The sequence below is a fragment of the Anomalospiza imberbis genome, unplaced genomic scaffold (assembly GCF_031753505.1).
Source record: "Anomalospiza imberbis isolate Cuckoo-Finch-1a 21T00152 unplaced genomic scaffold, ASM3175350v1 scaffold_61, whole genome shotgun sequence".
Lineage (NCBI taxonomy): Eukaryota > Metazoa > Chordata > Aves > Passeriformes > Viduidae > Anomalospiza > Anomalospiza imberbis.
The window spans coordinates 551,023-569,233 of NW_027100224.1; the positions used below are offsets into that span (position 1 = coordinate 551,023).

General features: G+C 59.4%; 2 protein-coding genes across 2 annotated transcripts; one reads left to right on the plus strand and one right to left on the minus strand.

Annotated features, from left to right (window-relative positions):
- The first annotated feature begins 465 nt into the window (after positions 1-465).
- Positions 466-4,432, plus strand: LOC137467380 (intercellular adhesion molecule 5-like). Its single transcript, XM_068178882.1, has 7 exons — positions 466-614; positions 1,132-1,412; positions 1,496-1,805; positions 1,963-2,241; positions 2,675-3,286; positions 3,764-4,045; positions 4,130-4,432. Exons 1-7 carry the CDS (start codon positions 557-559, stop codon positions 4,396-4,398), a joined length of 2,091 nt encoding a protein of 696 aa, XP_068034983.1. The 5' UTR covers positions 466-556; the 3' UTR covers positions 4,399-4,432.
- Positions 4,433-6,591: 2,159 nt separating this feature from the next.
- On the minus strand, positions 6,592-7,344 carry LOC137467382 (ferredoxin-2, mitochondrial-like). The gene is made up of 3 exons (XM_068178886.1): positions 7,215-7,344; positions 7,010-7,116; positions 6,592-6,740 (listed from the first exon to the last, which is right to left on the minus strand). Exons 1-3 carry the CDS (start codon positions 7,328-7,330, stop codon positions 6,592-6,594), a joined length of 372 nt encoding a protein of 123 aa, XP_068034987.1. The 5' UTR covers positions 7,331-7,344.
- Positions 7,345-18,211: the final 10,867 nt, after the last annotated feature.

Below are 18,211 nucleotides of genomic sequence, written 5' to 3' on the forward strand. Positions count from 1 at the left end.
ACCCCGACCCGGCGGGGGACATTGCCGGTGTCCCCAAGCCCGTGCATCCGCGGCCCCCCCCGCTTCCCCGCCGCTCCAGGCGGTCCCGTCTGTCGCTGTCGCTTCGCCCACGCGCGGCCCGGAGCCGCCCACGCGGGGAGGGGCTCGGGGAGGGATTTTTTGGGGGGGGGGGGGGTTCGTGAAGCGCCGAGCACCGGGCGGGGGGTGGGGGGGGGGGGGGGCTGGGGGGAGGGGGTCGGCGTGGGCGGGGGGGGAGGAGCAGCCCCGCGGGACCGGCGGCGCGCGCGGCAGCGGAGGGAGCTGCCTTCGGCCTCAGCCGCCTCTTCCCCATCCTCCTCTCCCTCTTCTCCCTTCCCCATCCTCCTCCTCCGCTTCATCCCCATCCTCCTCTTCCCCCCCCACCACCACCCCCGCCGCCGCCTCCGTCTTCCTCCGCTTCATCCCCCTCCCCATCCTCATCGCCCTTATCCTCCCCCTCCTCGCCGTCTCCATCCTCCTCTTCCTCCCCACCTTCCTCCCTCCTCCTCCTCCTCCTCACCCTCCTCCTCCTCTCCCGATGGGCGCCCCCGGCCCGGCCACGCGGCTCTTGCCCCCCCTCGTTCTGGCGCTCGCAGGTAAAGGGGTGAGGGGGGGGGGCCCGAGGGTTTTTTTTTGGGGGGCGGGGGGACCCTTCAGAATGAGGAGGGGGCGTCTCTGAGGATCCCAAAAAACAGCGACCATTAACTGGGGGGGGGGGGGGGGGGGGCAGGGGAGAGAGAGCCCGAAATCAGCAGCGACTTTTATTTGGGGGAGGTGGGGGGGGGCACACGACCCCGGGGACCCCCGGAAATGGGAAGGGGGGGGACCCTCAGAGACCCCCCCAAAACACCAGACGCCCTTCAGTGTTGGGGGGGGGGGGGCACACATGGACCCCCAACCCAATAGTGGGGACCCTTAAAATTGGGGGGGGGGGGTCACACGCAGGGACCCCCAGGACCCCAAAATCACAGCGACCTTTTGGACTGGGGGGGTTGGGGACACACGGGGACACCCCCAGGACCGCGGCAGTGGCGGGGGGTCTCAGTCCAGGTTCACCGGGGTCCCCCCCCCAGCCGGAACTGGGGGGGACTGCCCGTGGTGGGGGTCTCGCAGGGGTCGCCCGGGGCACCTTCACGGTGGTGGCCTGGCCGCGGGTGGCCGTGGTGGCCTTCGGGGGCTCGGTGACCGTCAACTGCAGCCGCAGCGCCTGCCCGGGGGACAACGCCACGCTGGGGCTCGAGACCCCCCTGCCCGCGACCCCCGGCGCCGGGGGGGCTCCGCTGGCAAAGCTTCCGGCTCCAGAACGTGTCCCAGTGGAACCCCGGCCCTGTCACCTGCTCCGGCCCGCTGCGGTGACACCGAGGCCAACGCCAGCGCCGGCGTCCTCGTCTACCGTGAGTGCCGGGGACGGTGGAGGGGGGGACACCGTGGGGACACCGAGGGTGACGCCGTGGTGGCACCCGCCCGGTCCCCAGAGCTGCCGGAGCGGGTGGAGCTGGAGCCGGTGCCGGCGCTGGCGGTGGGGGACAGCCGGAACCTGACGTGCCACGTGCTGGAGGTGGCACCGGTGCGGAACCTGACGGTGACGCTGCGGCGCGGCGCCGAAACGCTGCGCACCGAGAGCTTCGGCGACGCCGAGGGCAGCGCCAGCGTGGCCGTGAGTCACCTGCTGACCGTCACCCGCGGTGACCACGGCCAGGACGTCACCTGCCACGCCGAGCTGTCCCTGAGGCCGCACGGGCCCCTGTTCGCCCGCGCCGCTGTCCCCGTCACGCTCTCGGTGTTCGGTGAGTGGCGCCGGTGGCGTCGTTGTGGCCTTGTCCCCATCCGCGGTGACCTCGTTGTCACCCTCCCGGTGACGCCGCGCTCATCGGGATCCTGTCCCAGGCTCTGGGGATGCGTCACAGTCCCGGTGACCCCGTGACCCCTCCGGTGTCCCCGCAGCTCTCCCGGAGCCCCCCCAGCTCCAGGCCCCCGCCATCCTCGAGGCCGGCACCGTGGCCAACGCCAGCTGCCGCATCACCGGCGCCTTCCCGGCCGGGGACATCCGTGTCACAGCCGCGCTGGACCAGGAGCCGCTGAACGTCACCGCAACGGTGGCCGGGGACACGGTGACGGCCAGCACGGAGCTGTCCCCGCGTAGCCCGGGCCCGCGGGAGCTGAGCTGCACGGCCGCGGTGGCTACGGTGGCACGGACGGCGCGGAGGCAGCTCCACGTTTACCGTAAGGCGCCGGGGCGTGGCGAGGGGACCCCGGGACCCCGAAATCCCCTTGGATCCACCCGCGGAACCTTCCCGCAGGATTCCCGCCGCCCCGCCCTGGAGCTGAGCCCGGCCCCGGCCACGGCGGGCAGCGACGGTGACAGTGACGTGCCACGCCGGGGCCACCGAGCCGCCCACGGCGCGGCTGCAGCTCCGCGATGCGGACGGCGGGGGTCCTGGCCGAGGGCCCGCAGCCCCGGCTGCAGCTCAGGCTGGTGGCACGGCGCGACGACGACGGCCGCGAATTCCGGTGCCGGGCCAGCCTGGCGGTGGGCGACAGCGTGGTGACAAAGGACACGGACGCGCGGCTCGCGGTGCTCTGTGAGTGTCGCGCCAGCCGCGGCCTCGCCCGCCCCTCCCGGCATTCCCCAAATCCCGTTTTTTTCCCCCCCCAGATCTTCCCGAAATCCCGGCCAGCGGCTGCCCTGGCAACCGCACGTGGGTGCGGGGCACGCGGGAAGCGCTGTCCTGCCGCGCCACCGGCAACCCCGCGCCCACCGTGGTGTGCGGCCGCGACGGTGTCGCCGTGGCCAGCGCCGAGCCCGAGCCGGTGACCCGCTCCCGCGCGGGCACCTACCTGTGCAACGCCACCAACGCGCTGGGGACGCGCAGCCGCCGCGTCACCGTCCGCGTGGAGTGTGAGTGGCACCGGGGACGCCGCCGGGGCGCTGCCGGGTCCCCCTCGGTGGCCGCCGAGGTGACCGGGCGGCCTCTGTGTCCCCCCAAGATGAGCCCACGCTGTCCGAGGCGGGGTGTCCGGCACGGCGGGTCTGGGTGGAGGGGCAGCGGCGGGAGCTGGAGTGTCGCGCCGACGGGGACCCCCGGCCCAGCACGCGCTGTGCCCGCGACGGTGGCACCCGCGACGGTGGCACCCACCACGGCGGCACCCACCACGGCGGGGTCCCCCCGCGGCCGCGTGGTCACCCGGGCTGATGGTGGCCGCTACGTGTGCAGGGCCACCAACCGGCACGGGGTGGCCGTGCGGAGCGTCGTGGTCACCGTGGAGTGTGAGTGTGACACCGGGCAGGGGAGGGGGCAGCGGGGTGTGCTGGGGATGGGGAGGTGGCAGGGACCGGGGTCGGGATGGGACAGGGATCTGGTGGGGACAGGGATGTCACAGGGATCTGGTGGGGACAGGGATGTCTCAGGGATCTGGTGGGGACAGGGATGTCTCAGGGATGTCACAGGGATCTGGTGGCGCCAGGGATGTCACAGGGATCTGGTGGGGACAGGGATGTCTCAGGGATGTCACAGGGATCTGGTGGCGCCAGGGATGCCACACCCATGCCGGGAATTCCAGAGCCGTGCCGGGATGGTTGGGACGAGGAAGGGGATGGGGATGAGGCGGAGCCCGGCTGTGCTCGGAGCGGTCCCCGCGGTGCCGGGGGCGCTCCCGGGTGGATCCCGGGAGGGTCGGGGTGGTCTCACGGGGGTCCCCCGGCACCATCACCCCCCACCCCCCGCCGCCTACCCCCCGCTTCCAGACCAGCCGAGCCTCGGCGAGCGCGGCTGCCCCGAGCGGCGGCGGTGGCTGGAGGGGACCCCGGCCGAGCTGGGCTGCGCCGCCACCGGGAACCCCCCGCCCCGCGTCACCTGCGCCAAGCTGGGCGACGGCCGCGACCCCGCCAACGCCACCGAGCTGGGCGGCAGCCAGGACCCCCCCCAGGCCACCCCCAATGTCACCCGCGCCCACGCGGGCACCTACCAGTGCCGGGCCACCAACGCGCACGGCTCCGCCGTCCGCAACGTCACCGTGGCCGTGGAGTGTGAGTGCGGGCAGCGATTCTGGGGGGGAAACGCGGGGCTTTTGGGGGCGATTCTCAGCACCGGCCGCTGTCGCCCTGGCGCAGACGGCCCCGCCGGTGTCACCCTGCGCGTCCTGCCCTCCGCCAACGTCACCCGCGGCAGCGGCTTCACCGTGGACTGCGGCGCCGAGGGGGTCCCGGCGCCCACCTACACCTGGGCGCTGCCGCCCGCCCCCAACCTGCGCCTGGCCGCCGACAACCGCTCGGTCACGGTCACCGGGGCCACCACGGCCAACCGGGGCGTTTACACCTGCACGGCGAGCAACCGGCACGGCCGGCGAGCCGGGGAGCGTCGTGGTGCGGGTGGACGGTGAGATGGCGAACCGGGGCGGGGTGGGGAGCGGGGGAAGGACGCGGTGAGCGGCGGCGTCACCGGCCCCGCCCCGGTGTCACCGGAGCCCCCCCGCCCCGCAGAGAGCTGGCTGGTGGTGCTGGTGGCGCTGGGAGCGCTGGGCGCCGTCACCGCGCTGGGGCTGGCGGTGGCCGGTGGCTACTACCTGAAAACCACGGCGTGCAAGAAGGGCGAGTACAACGTGCGCGACGCCGAGGGCTCCTCCGAGGGCCGCGTGCCTGCACCGGCACCGCGACGCCCGCGGCGAGGCTTTCGGCATCCAGCTCACGCAGCCGTGAGCGGGGCCCGGGCCCGTGCTGCCGGGGACCCCAAACCTGGCCCAGCGGGTTTTGGGGCGCTTTTGGGGCTTGGGAGTGCGAGGAGGCCAAGGATTCCTCTGAAGGTGCCCGTGGGCACCGGCACAACGGCGGGGAGGTTTTTGGCATCCAGCTCGCCCAGCCGGGACCGGGACCGGGACCGGGGACCATCCCCGTGGGGCTTGGGGGTCCCCAAAATCCCCCCCCCCCGCCCCGCCCCAGGGGATTTTGGGGGGTACAACACCCAGCACCGACAGTTCCCCCAAGGCCGCCCGGGTTTGGGGGTCCCCAAAGATCCTCCCCCCTCCCCACGCGCCTCGGTCCCGAGGGGATTTTGGGGCGATTTTAAGGCTTCGGGAGCCGCGCCGAGCGTGGCACGGCCGCCACTCAGGGCTGGGTGCTCCGGGGGCACGGAGCGGCCCCCCAATAAACGATCCCGCTGTCGGGGGGGCGTCAGCACCCCGCTGTCCCCAGAGCCGGCTCCCTTGTCACCCCCCCACCCCGGCCCCATCCTCCGGCCCTGCCGCAGGAGCCCCGTCCTCGGCCCCCCGGTGTCACCGAGCCCCCCCCGGAGCCCCCCCCGGAGCGGTGACACCGACACCGAGCAGCCCCCGAGGGGAGCCCAGGGCGGTGCCCAAGGCAGCCCAATTAGTTGCTCATAATTAGTCACTCATTAATGAGCCAACGCTCGTTATCCCCAGTCCAGAACCCCGGGAATTTTTTTTTTTGGGGGGGGGGGGGGGAAGGGACTGGACCCCCACCCTCCTGGGGGGTCCTGGGGGGCACTTTGGGGACGTGGCCCCAAATGTGAGGGGGACCTTGGCGGAGGGAGGGGGCAAGGAATTGATTTCTGGGGGGGGGGGGGGGGCCCTTCCCTGGAGGGTCCTGGGGGGGTTCAGGGGTGCCCTGAGGGGCCCGGTGGGGTTTGGGGGTGTCCCCAGGGGGGTCAGTGGGGTTTGGGGGTGTCCCTGGGGCTCGGTGGGGTTTGGGGGTGTCCCCCAGGGGGTCAGTGGGGTTTGGGGGTATCCCCCTAAAGCCTGGGGGTGCCCCCAGGGTTTGGGGTCCCCGCTCTCCGTGGGGTTTGGGGTTCCCCACTATCCGTGGGGTTTGGGGGTGTTCCCAGGGGTTCGGGGGTTCCTCCAGGTGGTCAGTGGGGTTTGGGGGTGTCCCCCTCGTGTTTGGAGGCACCCCCAGGGGTTGGGGTCCCCCACTCTCAGCAGGGTTTGGGGTCCCCCGCTCTCCGTGGGGTTTGGGGGTGTTCCCAGTGGTTCGAGGGTTCCTCCAGGGGGTCAGCGGGGTTTGGAGGTGTCCCCCCGGTTTGGGGGTGTCCCTAGGGGTTGGGGTCCCCTGCTCTCTGTGGGGTTTGGGGGTGCCAACAAGGGGTCAGTGGGGTTTGGGGGGTGTCCCCCCGGGGTTGGGGTCCCCCGCAGTCAGTGGGGGTTTGGGGGTGCCAACAGGGGTTCAGTGGGTTTGGGGGTGGTCCCCCCGGTTTGGGGGTGTCTCCCCGGTTTGGGGGGTGTCCCCCGGGGTTGGGGTCCCCCGCAGTCAGTGGGGTTTGGGGGTTTCCTCAGGGGGTCAGTGGGGTTTGGGGGTGTCCCCCCGGGTTTGGGGGGTGTCCCCCCCCGGTTTGGGGTGGTCCCCCGGGGTTGGGGTCCCCCGCAGTCAGTGGGGTTTGGGGACGTGCCCGTCCACGTAGAAGTTGCGGGCTGAGGCGGGGCAGGGCGATGCGCGCCCCCTCCAGCGCGGGGGCTCAGCCGCACCTGGCAGCCCAGGCGCGAGTTCTCCCGCAGCAGCGGCGCCTGGTCCAGCAGGTCCTCCTCCCTGCGGGCACGGCCGCGCTCACCGGGGCTCACCGGGGCTCACCGGGGCTCCCGGAGGGCTCGGGGGCTGTCCCCGGGGGGGTTTGGGGGGGCCCTTACCGCTCCGTCCGGCGCCGGGAGCCGCCCCAGGTGGGGCTCACTGATGTAAACGTGGCAGGTGGAGCAGGCCAGCGAGGCCTCGCAGGCGCCTGCGGAGAGCCGGGAGCGCCGGTTAGCACCGGGACGGCCCCGGGAACGCCCCGGTAACACCGGGACACCCCCCGGAAGCGCTGTCAGCACCGAGACCCCCCCGCCGGCAGCACCGGAACCGCCGCGGGACCCCTCTGTCAGTACCGGGAGCCACCCGGAACCCCGAGCGCTCTTCCCCCAGGTTCCGTTCCCAGCCCCGCTCCCCGGTCCCAACCGCGTTCCCGGTCCCGGTCCCGTTCCCAGTACCGCTCCCGTTCCCGCTGCCGACCCTCCAGCTCCAGCCCGTGCCGCTGCGCCAGGTGCAGCACGTTGTCGCCGACTCTGCCGCGCACCGGCACCTGCCGTCCCTCCCGGTCCACGAACACGACGTTAACCCTGGGAAAGGTGGGGGGGGCACACGGCACCGGGCTCAGCAACCGGCACTCGGCTCCGTTCCGGCGCCGCCGCCCCGGGAGGGCGCCCCCGGTACTCACACGGCGGCCTCGGGCTCCTCGGCCGCGGCGCCGCCGCCGCTGAGGCTGCGGGAGACGCCCCGGAGCAGCCGCCGCGTCACGGAGCCGCCGCTCGCCGCAGCCATGGGCGCCGCCATACTGGGGCGCCACGTGACCGGCACCACGTGACCGCCCCCGGGGGCGGGGCCAGAGCCGGGAGTGGGCGGGGCCTGCGCTGGGTCCTCCGGGCCGGCCGCGAAACCGGGGGAAATTTGGGAAAAATGGGGGAAATTTGGGGGGAAATGGGGGAAATTTGGGAAAAATGGGGGAAAATTTGGGGGGAAATGGGGGAATTTGGGGGGAAATTCGGAAAATTCGGGGGGAAATGGGGGAAATTTGGGGGAAATGGGGGAATTTTGGGGGGAAATGGGGAAATTTGGGGGGAAATGGGGGGAAATTTTGGGGGGAAATGGAATTTGGGGGGAAATTGGGAATTTTTTGGGGGAATTTGGGGGGAAATTGGGGAATTTTCGGGGAAAATGGGTAATTTTGGGGGGCAATGGGGGAAATTTGGGGGAAATGGGGGAAATTGGGGGGGGAAATGGGGGAAATTTGGGGAAAATTTGGGACATTTGGGGGGCAATGGGGGACATTTGGGGGAAATTGGGGAAATGGGGGAATTTTGGGGGGAAATTTTGGGGGAAATGGGAAATTTGGGGGAAAATTGGGGAATTTTGGGGTGAAATGAAAATTTGGGGGGAAATGGGGGAATTTTGGGGGAAATGGGGGAAATTTGGGGGGAAATGGGGGAAATCTGGGGTGTAATTGTGGAAATTTGGGGGAAATGGGGGAATTTTGGGGGAAATTTGGGAATTTTGGGGGGCAATGGGGGAAATTTGGGCGGAAATTTGGGAATTTTGGGGAAATGGGGGAAATCTGGGGGGAAATGGGGGGGATTTGGGGGGAAATCTGGGGGGAAATGGGGGAATTTGGGGGAAATGGGGGAATTTTTGGGATTTGGGGGGTCCGGGGGGAGTTTAGGGGGGTCTGGCACGAGGAGGGCGCCCCTCTGATGGGGGAGGGGCTGCGGGTGGTGTTTGGGGGGGGGTCAGGGGTGATTTTTTGGGATTTTTGGGGTCTGGGGGGGTTTTTTTGGGGGGGGTCCCTGCCGCAGTTTGGGGACACAGGATCAGCCCAAAATGGGGAGGGGGCTTAAAGGGGCTCCCCCCCCAGCGTGAGGACGCAGCAGAAATAAGGAAACGACAGTGGAATGACCCCCAAAAAATGGGGGGGGGGGGAGTAGAGCTATAAATAGAAGTTTATTTTTGGGGGGGCAGGGGGGGGACACAGCCCCCCAACCCCCGGACCCCCCCCTTACAGCAAAACCAGACAGAAAAAACCAGGGCAAAGAACTCAAATCTGGGAAACGCCCCCAAAAGAGAGACAAAAACCAAGGAGGGAGGAGGAAGATGAGGCGGATTAAAAACAAGAAGCAGCGTTGAATAAAAAGGCCGATTTTACCCCAAAAAAAACCAAAAGAAAAGGAGCGGAAAACGGCAGCGGCTGCAGCTGTTAAAAAAGGGGGGGAAACGCAAAATAAAACCCAGCCAAAAAAATAAAAATATACAAACAGCCTGTGAAATGTTTAAAGAGAGGGATTGGACCCCAAAAAAAAGGGAGAACCCCAAAGAAAAGGAAACCCCAAAAAAAGGGGGAACCCCAAAGAAAAAGGAAACCCCAAAAAAAGGAAACCCCAAAAAAAGGAAACACCAAAAAAAGGGAGAACCCTAAAAAACGGAAACCCCAAAAAAAGGGGGAACCCCAAAGAAAAGGAAACCCCAAAAAAAGGAAACCCCAAAAAAAGGAGAACCCCTAAAAAAAGGAAACCCCAAAAAGGAGGAAAGGCCCCAAAAAAATAGGGAAAACCCCCAAAAAGAGGGAAAACCCCCCAAAAAAGAGGAAAAACCCTAAAAAAAAGGAAACCCCCCCAAAAAAGGGGGAAAAACCCCCCCAAAAAAAGAGGGAAAAACCCTAGAAAAAGAGGAAAAAAACCCCATAAAAGAGGAAAACCCCCCAAAAAAGAGGAGAAACCCTCCAGAAAAAGAGGGAAAAACCCTTAAAAAAAGAGGAAAAAACCCCCCAAAAAAGAGGAAAAAACCCCCCAAAAAAGAGGGGAAAACCCCAAAAAAAGGGAGAACCCCCCCAAAAAAGAGGAAAAAACCCAAAAAAAGGGGAGAAACCCCCCAGAAAAAGAGGAAACCCCCCCAAAAATGAGGAAAATCCCCAAAAAAAGAGGGAAAAACCCTAAAACAAAAGAGGAAAACCCCCAAAAAGAGAAAGAAAACCCCAAAAAAGAGGAGAAACCCCCCAGAAAAAGAGGGAAAAACCCTTAAAAAAAGAGGAAAATCCCCAAAAAAAGAGGAAAAAACCCCCAAAAAAAGAGGAAACCCCAAAAAAAGGGGGGAGAAAACCCCCCTTAAAAAGGGGAAAAAACCCCCCAAAAAAGTGGGAAAACCCCCCCAAAAAAAAGTGGGAAACCCCCCCAAAAAAGAGGGAAAAACCCCAAAAAAAAGAGGAAACCCTAAAAAAAGGGGGGAAAACACAAAAAAAAGAGGGAAAAACCCTAAAAAAAAAGAGGGAAACCCCCAAAAAAGAGGAAAAAACCCAAAAAAGAAGGGGGAAACCCCAAAAAAAGAGGAAAAAAACCAAAGAAAAAAGAGGAAAACCCCCAAAAAAGAGGAAAAAAACCCCAAAAAAGAAATAAAATCCCCAAAAAAAAGGGAGAAACAACCCCAAAAAAGAGGAAAAAACCCCCAAAAAGAGGAAAAAAACCCAAAAAGAGGAAAAAAACCCAAAAAAAGAAGGGGGAAACCCTAAAAAATGGGGAAAACGGGGAATCCCCCCCAGGAAAAGGTTGGGGGATCCCTGAAATTTTGGGGTCCCCCCCAGAGCAGCAGTTAAGGCAGGGAGCGTTTTTTGGGGGGCTCCAGGGCTGCTCTGGGCAGGGGGAGGCGGGGAAAGAGAAAAAAAAATACCCCAAAATTGAGGGCATTGGCCCCAAATGCTGCAAGGGGCGTCAGGAACCCGAAAATCCTAAAAATCGCATCAAAAAACCCAAAAAAACCCAAAAAAAAACCCCAAAAAAGGCCAAAAAAACCAAAAAAAGGCAAAAAAGGCCAAAAAAACCCAAAAAAACCCAAAAAACCCCAAAAAAGCCCAAAAAAAGGCCAAAAAAGGCCAAAAAAGGCCAAAAAAACCCAAAAAAACCCAAAAAAACCCAAAAAAAGCCCAAAAAAAGGCCAAAAAAGGCCTAAAAAAGGGAATAAAAAACGAAAAATAAGAAAAATAAAATCGTGCTGAAAATAAACGCAGGGTTGGGAGAGGATTTACAGATCGTGGGGTTTTTTTGGGAATTTTTTGGGTTTTTTTTCGAGTTTTTTTGGGATTTTTCTGGGGTTTTTGGGGGGATATTTTCACGGTTTTATGGGGTTTCTTCGGGTTTTTTGGTGGATTTTTCTGGGGCTTCTTTGGGCTGATTTTTTGGGGGCTTTTTTGCTCTTTTTTTGAGGTTTCATGGGTTTTTTCAGGTTTTTTTGGTGGATTTTTTGGGGTTTCTTTGGGCTGATTTTTTTGGGGTTTTTTTTGCTTTCCTTTGCAGTTTTATGGGTTTTTCGATTTTTTTTGGTGGATTTTTTTGGGGCGATTTGGGTTTTTTTTTTTGCGGTTTTTATGGGGTTTTTTGGTGGATTTTTTGGGGTTTGCTCGGGCTTCTTTGGGCTGATTTTTGGGGTTTTTTTTCGCTGTTTTTTGCGCTTTTATGGGGTTTTTTGGTGGATTTTTTGGGGTTTCTTCGGGCTTCTTTGGGCTGATTTTTTGGGGGTTTTTTCGCTGTTTTTTGCGCTTTTATGGGGTTTTTTGGTGGATTTTTTGGGGTTTCCTCGGGGTTCTTTGGGCTGATTTTTTGGGTTTTTTTTCGCTGTTTTTTGCGGTTTTATGGTGGATTTTTTGGGGTTTCTTCGGGCTTCTTTGGGCTGATTTTTTGGGGGTTTTTTCGCTGTTTTTTGCGCTTTTATGGGGTTTTTTGGTGGATTTTTTGGGGTTTCCTCGGGGTTCTTTGGGCTGATTTTTTTGGGGTTTTTTTCGCTGTTTTTTGCGCTTTTATGGGTTTTTGGTGGATTTTTTGGGGTTTCCTCGGGGTTGGTTTTTTTTGTTTGGTTTTTTTTGGGGATTTTTTTTTTTTTTAGCATTTTTTGGGAGCTTTTCCCCACTAAAATATCCTTTTCCTCTTCAGGTAGGAGTCGGCGTAGTGGCCCCCCCAGGCCCTGGGAGTGCTGGCCCACGTAGGAGCCCTCGGGGCTGGGCTCCGGCGACGGCAGCAGGTGGAGAAGGCCCCTCTTGTGCCCCACCCAGGGGCGTCTGCAAAACACAATTTGGGGTCATTTCGGGGCCTTTCGGGGGGTTTTTGGGGTTTTTTTTTGGGGTCTGGTACCTTGGGGCGAGTGGCTGGGGGTGCCAAGGTGAGGATGGAGTCGGAGCTCGGGGGGATGGCGGCGGCCTGGGGGGGAAACGGGGGAAAAAAGAGGAATTTTGGGGGGAAAAAGAGGAATTTTGGGGGGAAAAAGAGGAATTTTTGGGGAAAAAGAGGAATTTTTGGGGAAAAGAGGAATTTTTGGGGAAAAAGAGGAATTTTTGGGGGTGTGAAGGGGGTTTAAAGGGGTTTTAGGGAGATTTGAAGGGATTTTTAGGGGATTTTTGGGGTTTGAAGGGGTTTTAGGAAGATTTGGAGGGATTTTTAGGGGATTTTTGGGGTGTTGAAGGGGTTTTAGGGAGTTTTGGAGGGGTTTTAGGGGGCTTGGAGGGGTTTTAGGGGGCTTGAAGGGGGTTTAAAGGGGTTTAAGGGAGATTTGGAGGGATTTTCGGGGGATTTTTGGGGGTTTAAAGGGGGTTTTAGGGAGATTTGGAGGGATTTTTGGGGGTTTGAAGGGGGTTTAAAGGAGTTTTAGGGAGATTTGGAGGGATTTTTGGGGTTTGAAGGGGGTTTAAAGGGGTTTTAGGGAGATTTGGAGGGATTTTTGGGGTTGAATGGGATTTAAAGGGGTTTTAGGAGATTTGGGGGATTTTGGGGGGTTTGAAGGGGTTTTAGGGAGATTTGGGGGGATTTTTGGGGGTTTTGAAGGGGTTTTAGGGGGTTTGAAGGGGGTTTTAAGGGGATCTTGGAAGGATTTTAGGGGCTTTTTTGGGGGTTTTTTAAAGGGGTTTAAAGGGATTTTAAGGGGTTTTAAAGGGTTTTAAGGAGATTTTGAGGGATTTGAAGGGGTTTTAGGAGGTTTTAAGGGGTTTTATGGCGATCTTGAAGGGATTTTAGGGAGTTTGAAGGGGTTTTAAAGAGATTTTGATGAATTCTTAGGGATTTTAAGGAGTTTGTAAGGAATTTTTAGGGTTTTAGGGGGTTTGAAGGGGTTTTAAAGGGATCTTGAAGGGATTTTAGGGGTTTTTAAGGGATTTAAAGGGATCCTGAAGGGATTTTAGAGGGTTTTAAAAAGGTTTTAAGGAGATTCTAAGGATTTTTTAGGGATTTTAAGTGGATTTTAAGGAATTTTAAGAAATTCTAAGGGACTTTACAGGAAAAAAGAAGGTCTGGGGTTGAAACCATTAAAACGGAAGGGATTTTATGTGATTTTGATGGGATTTCAAGGAGATTTTAAGGGATTTTGAGGGATTTTCACAGATTTTTTGGGGATTGAAGGGAAAAAGGGCAGGGGGGCCCTGCAGAATTTGGGGAGGGGTCTCACCTTGCTGAGGTGGCTCTGCTTGAGCCCGGCCTGGAGGCCGCTGGTGAAGTAGGAACTGGGGGATCCTGAGAAAAAGGGGGGCACTGGGGGTCCCAAACCCCCCCTGTCCAACCCCGAGGAGGAGGAGACCTGCAAGGGGAGCACAGGCAGCTGCAAACCCCCCCAAAAAACTGCCCAAAATGCCAAATTTCCATCCCCCAAATAAAAAAAAAAAAAAAAGGGGTTTTAACCTTGTGCCTGCCGTGCCGAAGCCCCCCAGGATGGATCCGGCGTGGGTCGCGGGGCTGGGGGAAAATCCGGGAGCCCAAATCCTGGCCAGGAAAAAATCGGGGGGTTTAAACCTCAAATTCCCCCCAGATTCCCAGGAAAAATGAGGAGTTTGGGGGGAGTTTTTCTTTTAATTCCCATGAATTTCTCCCATTCCCAGGAAAACCAGGATTTTGGGGTGTTTTTCCCTCCAATTCCCATCAAAAATGGAGGTTTGGGGAGTGTTTTTTTCCCCTCGTTTCCTGGGAAAAAAGCAAGGGTCTCCAATTCCCAGGAAATTCAGGGATTTGGGGGTTTTTATCCCGAATCTGAACCTCCCCAGAATCTCCCAATTCCAACCCAAAAATTCCCCCCTCACCGGGAACTCCACGGCGAAGGCGTCGGGCGGGGGGGGGTCCCCAAAACTCCGGGTTTCACCTTAAACCCTTTCCTGAAAAGAAGAATAAAAATTAAAATTAAAAAAAAAAAAAGCTGGGACTGGTTAAAAAGAGAGAAATCCAGCCAAAAAAAAAAAATAAAAAGGAAATTTCTGGAAAATAAAAGGGAATTTTCCTGGGACTCACTGCCAGGCCGGGCGTGGGCAGGAGGCTCTGCAGGTTCAGGTAGGGATTGAGGGGGATCCTCAAATCTTTGGGGGGCTCCCCCAGGAGAGAGACCTGGGGGAGAGATTTTGGGGGGCTCAGGGGTGTCCCCGAGGGGGTTTGGGGGCATCTGGGGGCTCCACGGGGATCACGAAGCTCCCAGGTTTGGGGGTCACATCACAGAATTTTGGGGGTCCCGCCCTGGATTTTTGGGGGTCCCAGGTGAATTTTGGGGTCCCAACCCAGAATTTGGGGGTAAAACCCATCCCATTGTTATTGAAAGTCCCATCCCAGAATTTTGGGGTTCCAACCCGAATTTTTGGGGGTCCCAGGTGGAAATTTTGGGGGCCCCAACCCCGATTTTTGGGGGTCCCACCCCGGAATTTGGGGGTAAAGCCCATCCCATTGTTACTGGAGGTCCCATCCCAGAATTTTGGGGTCCCACCCCTGATTTTTGGGGATCCCACACTGGATTTTTGGGGGGTCCCAGGTGGAACCACCCCAGAATTTGGGGGTAAAGCCCAGCCCATGGTTATTGAAAGTCCCATCCCAGAATTTTGGGGTCTCACTCCTGATTTATTGGGGATCCCACCCCGGATTTTTGGGGGGTCCCACGCTGTAATTTGGGGGTCTCACCCCGGAATTTGGGGGTGAAGCCCATCCCATGGTTATTGAAAGTCCCATCCCAGAATTTTGGGGTCTCACTCCTGATTTTTGGGGATCCCACCCCGGATTTTTTTGGGGGTCCCACGCTGGGATTTGGGGCTGGGGGATGCTCACCGTGGGGGCTCCGCTCTCGCCCTGCTGGGATTTGGGGATGGGTTTTGGGGACGGCCCCGAGGCCCGGGGGGGTCCCCGGGGGGTCCCAGCGCCGCCTTCTCCTGCGCCAGGAACGAGGCCAGGACCGGGGACTTCCCGCGGGCCTGGGCCATGTCCCCGGGGCACGGGAGCACCTGGAAAAGGGGCATGGATTTGGGACAGGGCTCCCAGCCGGAGCTGGCAGCAGCTCCCCAAAAAATGAAAGCGTCTGGGGGAGGTGGGAGCGGGGAGGAAAAGGGGAGAAAAACCGGGAGAAGCGCTCAAGACAGGGGGAAAAACAAGTGGGCTTGGGGGACACAGCAGAATGCCTCTTTTCCCACCCGGATTTCCCTTTTCCCACCCAAATCCGGCTTTTCCTGCCCAAATCCGGCTTTTCCTGCCCAAATCCGGCTTTTCTGCCCAAATCCCCCTTCCTGCCCGCCCAAATCCCCCCTTTCCCACCCAAATCCCCCTTTTCCCACCCAAATCCGGCTTTTCCTGCCCAAATCCCCCCTTTCCCACCCAAATCCCCCCTTTCCCACCCAAATCCCCCTTTTCCCACCCAGATTTCCCTTTTCCCACCCCAAATCCGGCTTTTCCTACCCAAATCCGGCTTTTCCTGCCCAAATCCCCCTTCCTGCCAGCCCAAATCCCCCTTTTCCCACCCAGATTTCCCTTTTCCCACCCAAATCCGGCTTTTCCTGCCCAAATCCGGCTTTTCCTGCCCAAATCCCCCTTCCTGCCCGCCCAAATCCCCCCTCCTGCCCACCCAAATCCCCCCCTTTCCCACCCAAATCCCCTTTTCCCACCGGGATTTCCCTTTTCCCACCCAAATCCGGCTTTTTCCTGCCCAATATCCGGCTTTTCCTGCCCAAATCCCCCTTTTCCCACCCAAATCCCCCTTTTCCCACCCAAATCCCCCTTTTCCCACCCGGATTTCCCTTTTCCCACCCAAATCTGACTTTTACCACCCAAATCCCCCTTTTCCCACTGGGATTTCCCTTTTCCCACCCAAATCCAGCTTTTCCCACCCAAATCCCCCTTTCCCCCCCAAAATCCCCTTTTCCCCACCTGGATTTCCCTTTTCCCACCCAAATCTGGCTTTTCCTGCCCAAATCCCTCTTTCCCCCCCCCAAATCCGAATTGTCCTCCCCTCAAATTCCCCTTTGCCCCCGAAATCCGGATTTTCCTCCCCCCAAATCCACACCCAGAGGGGAAAACCCCTCAGGTGAGCCTCCAGGTGCGCCGGAATTCCGGCTTTACCTGAGGGAATCTCCCCCAGGAGCTTCCCGGGGGGCTGGGCCAGCGAGCTCAGCGGGGAATCGCCCAGAATTCCCGGTTTCTGGAAGGAGAAAGGGAGGAAAACGCCCTGAAAAGTGAGATTGTCCCTCCAAAAAAAAAAAAAAAAAAAAAAAAAAGAAACCCCCCGGGAAGAAATTATCCGTGAAAAAAAAAAAAAATCCATGGAAACGCCGGGTGGAAAGAAAGAGCAAAATTCCAGGAGAAATCCGGGAATTGCAGCCTACCTGGGCCTGGCTGTGCAGAGCCAGCTGGAGCAGAGCCGTGGAAAGCGCCGGGTTGGGCACCAGGGGAAGGGAGGGAGCAGCTCCAAAATTCCTGCTGGGAACAGGAGGAGGGGGAAGCTCCGGTGACGCGGAAATTCCCGAGAGCTGCCGGTTTTTTTGGCGGGATTCCCGGCTTACCCTGCTTGGCGCCCAGGGCGCCGGGGAGCAGGGGGTTGAGCAGGAGCTGGAGCGACGCGGGGTTCCCGAGGCTGCCCAGGATCTGGAGGAGGTTGGGCTCCGGGAGCAGCCCCTTGCCACGGTTCAGCGCCTGGGAGAGCGGCAAACGGGAATTCCGGGGGGAAGCGGCTGGGGTTGGGGTTGGGAATGGGGGTTGGGGTTGGAAATGGGGGTTGGGGGTTGGGAATGGGGGTTGGGGGTTGGGAATGGGGGTTGGGGTTGGAAATGGGGGTTGGGGGTTGGGAATGGGGTTTGGGGGTTGGGAATGGGGTTTGGGGGTTGGGATTTGGGGGTTGGGGGTTGGGAATGGGATTTGGGGGTTGGGAATGGGGGTTGGGGGTTGGGAAATGGGGGTTGGGGGTTGGGAATGGGGGTTGGGGGTTGGAATGGGGGTTGGGGGTGGGAATGGGGGTTGGGGGTTGGGAATGGGGATTGGGGGTTGGGAATGGGGATTGGGGGTTGGGATTTGGGGGTTGGAAATGGGGTATGGGGGTTGGGATTTGGGGGTTGGGAATGGGGGTTGGGGGCTGGGAATGGGGGTTGGGATCTGGGGGTTGGAAATGGGGTTTGGGGTCTGGGGTTTGGGCTTTGGAAATGGGGTTTGGGATCTGGGATTTGGGGGTTGGGGTTTAGGACCTGGGGGTTGGGATTTGGGGGTTGGGATCTGGGATTTGGGGGTTGGGGTTTGGGATCTGGGTTTGGGGGTTGGGATGTGGGGCTGGGGTCTGGGATTTGGGGTTTGGAAATGGGGTTTGGGGGTTGGGATTTGGGATCTGGGGTTTGGGGGTTGGGGGTTGGGATCTGGGAGTTGGGATCTGGAGTTTTTGATCCCGGGTGATCCCTGCAGGATCCCAGCTCTCAGCATGAGCACAACTCCCAAAAATCTCATGGCGAGGCAGGGAGGAACAACGGGAGGATGAGGATGAGGATGAGGGTGAGGATGAGGATGAGGGTGAGGATGAGGGCGAGGATGAGAGTGGCAATGAGGATGAGGATGGGGATGAAGATGAAGGCGAGAATGGGGATGAGAGAGACAATGAGGACGAGGATGAAGATAACGATGAGGATGAAGGATAAGGTTAAGGCTGAAGGTAATGATGAGGATGAGAACGAGGATGAGGAGGAGGGTGAGAATGAGAATGGGGATGAAGATGAAGGTGAGAATGAAAATTGAGTAATGATGAGGATGAGAATGAAGATAATGAGGAGGATGAGGGTGAAGATAAGAATAAGTTTAAGGCTGAAGATAACGATGAGAACGAGGGTGATGATGAGGATGAGGATGAAGATGAAGGTGAGAATGGAGATGAGAGTGACAACGAGGATGAGGATGAAGATAATGACAAGGATGAAGATAAGAACAATCTTAAGGCTGAAGGTAACGATGAGAACGAGGGTGCCAGCGAGGAGGAGGACGATGATGAGAATGATGATGAAGATAAGGATGAGGCTGAAGGTAACGATGAGGATGAGAACAAGGAAGAGAAGGAGGGTGAGGATGAGGATGAAGATAAGAATAAAGTAAAGGCTGAAGGTAACGATGAGGATGAGAACGAGGGTGCCAGCGAGGAGGAGGATGAAGATAAGAATAACCTTAAGGCTGAAGGTAAGGATGAGAACGAGGGTGAGGGGGAGGGTGAGGATGAGGTTTGGGATGAGGATGAAGATAAGGATGGGAATGAAGATGAAGGTGACAATGAGGACAAGGGCGAGAACAATGACAATGAGGGTGAGGATGAAGATAAGAATAAACTTAAGGCTGAAGGTAACGAGAACGAGGGTGCTAGCGAGGAGGAGGATGAAGATTAAGAATAAACTTAAGGCTGAAGGTAACGATGAGAACGAGGGTGCCAGCGAGG

Bases quoted from the DNA above. Each gene is read 5' to 3' on its own strand.
- LOC137467380 (XM_068178882.1), top strand. From the start codon at position 557: ATGGGCGCCCCCGGCCCGGCCACGCGGCTCTTGCCCCCCCTCGTTCTG. The intron at 1,806-1,962 runs GTGAGTGGCGCC...GTGTCCCCGCAG, and splicing joins CGTCACGCTCTCGGTGTTCG to CTCTCCCGGAGCCCCCCCAG. The intron at 4,046-4,129 runs GTGAGTGCGGGC...GCCCTGGCGCAG, and splicing joins CGTCACCGTGGCCGTGGAGT to ACGGCCCCGCCGGTGTCACC.
- LOC137467382 (XM_068178886.1), bottom strand. From the start codon at position 7,330: ATGGCGGCGCCCATGGCTGCGGCGAGCGGCGGCTCCGTGACGCGGCGG. The intron at 7,117-7,214 runs GTGAGTACCGGG...CACCTTTCCCAG, and splicing joins GAGGAGCCCGAGGCCGCCGT to GGTTAACGTCGTGTTCGTGG. The intron at 6,741-7,009 runs GTCGGCAGCGGG...GGCTCTCCGCAG, and splicing joins GCACGGGCTGGAGCTGGAGG to GCGCCTGCGAGGCCTCGCTG.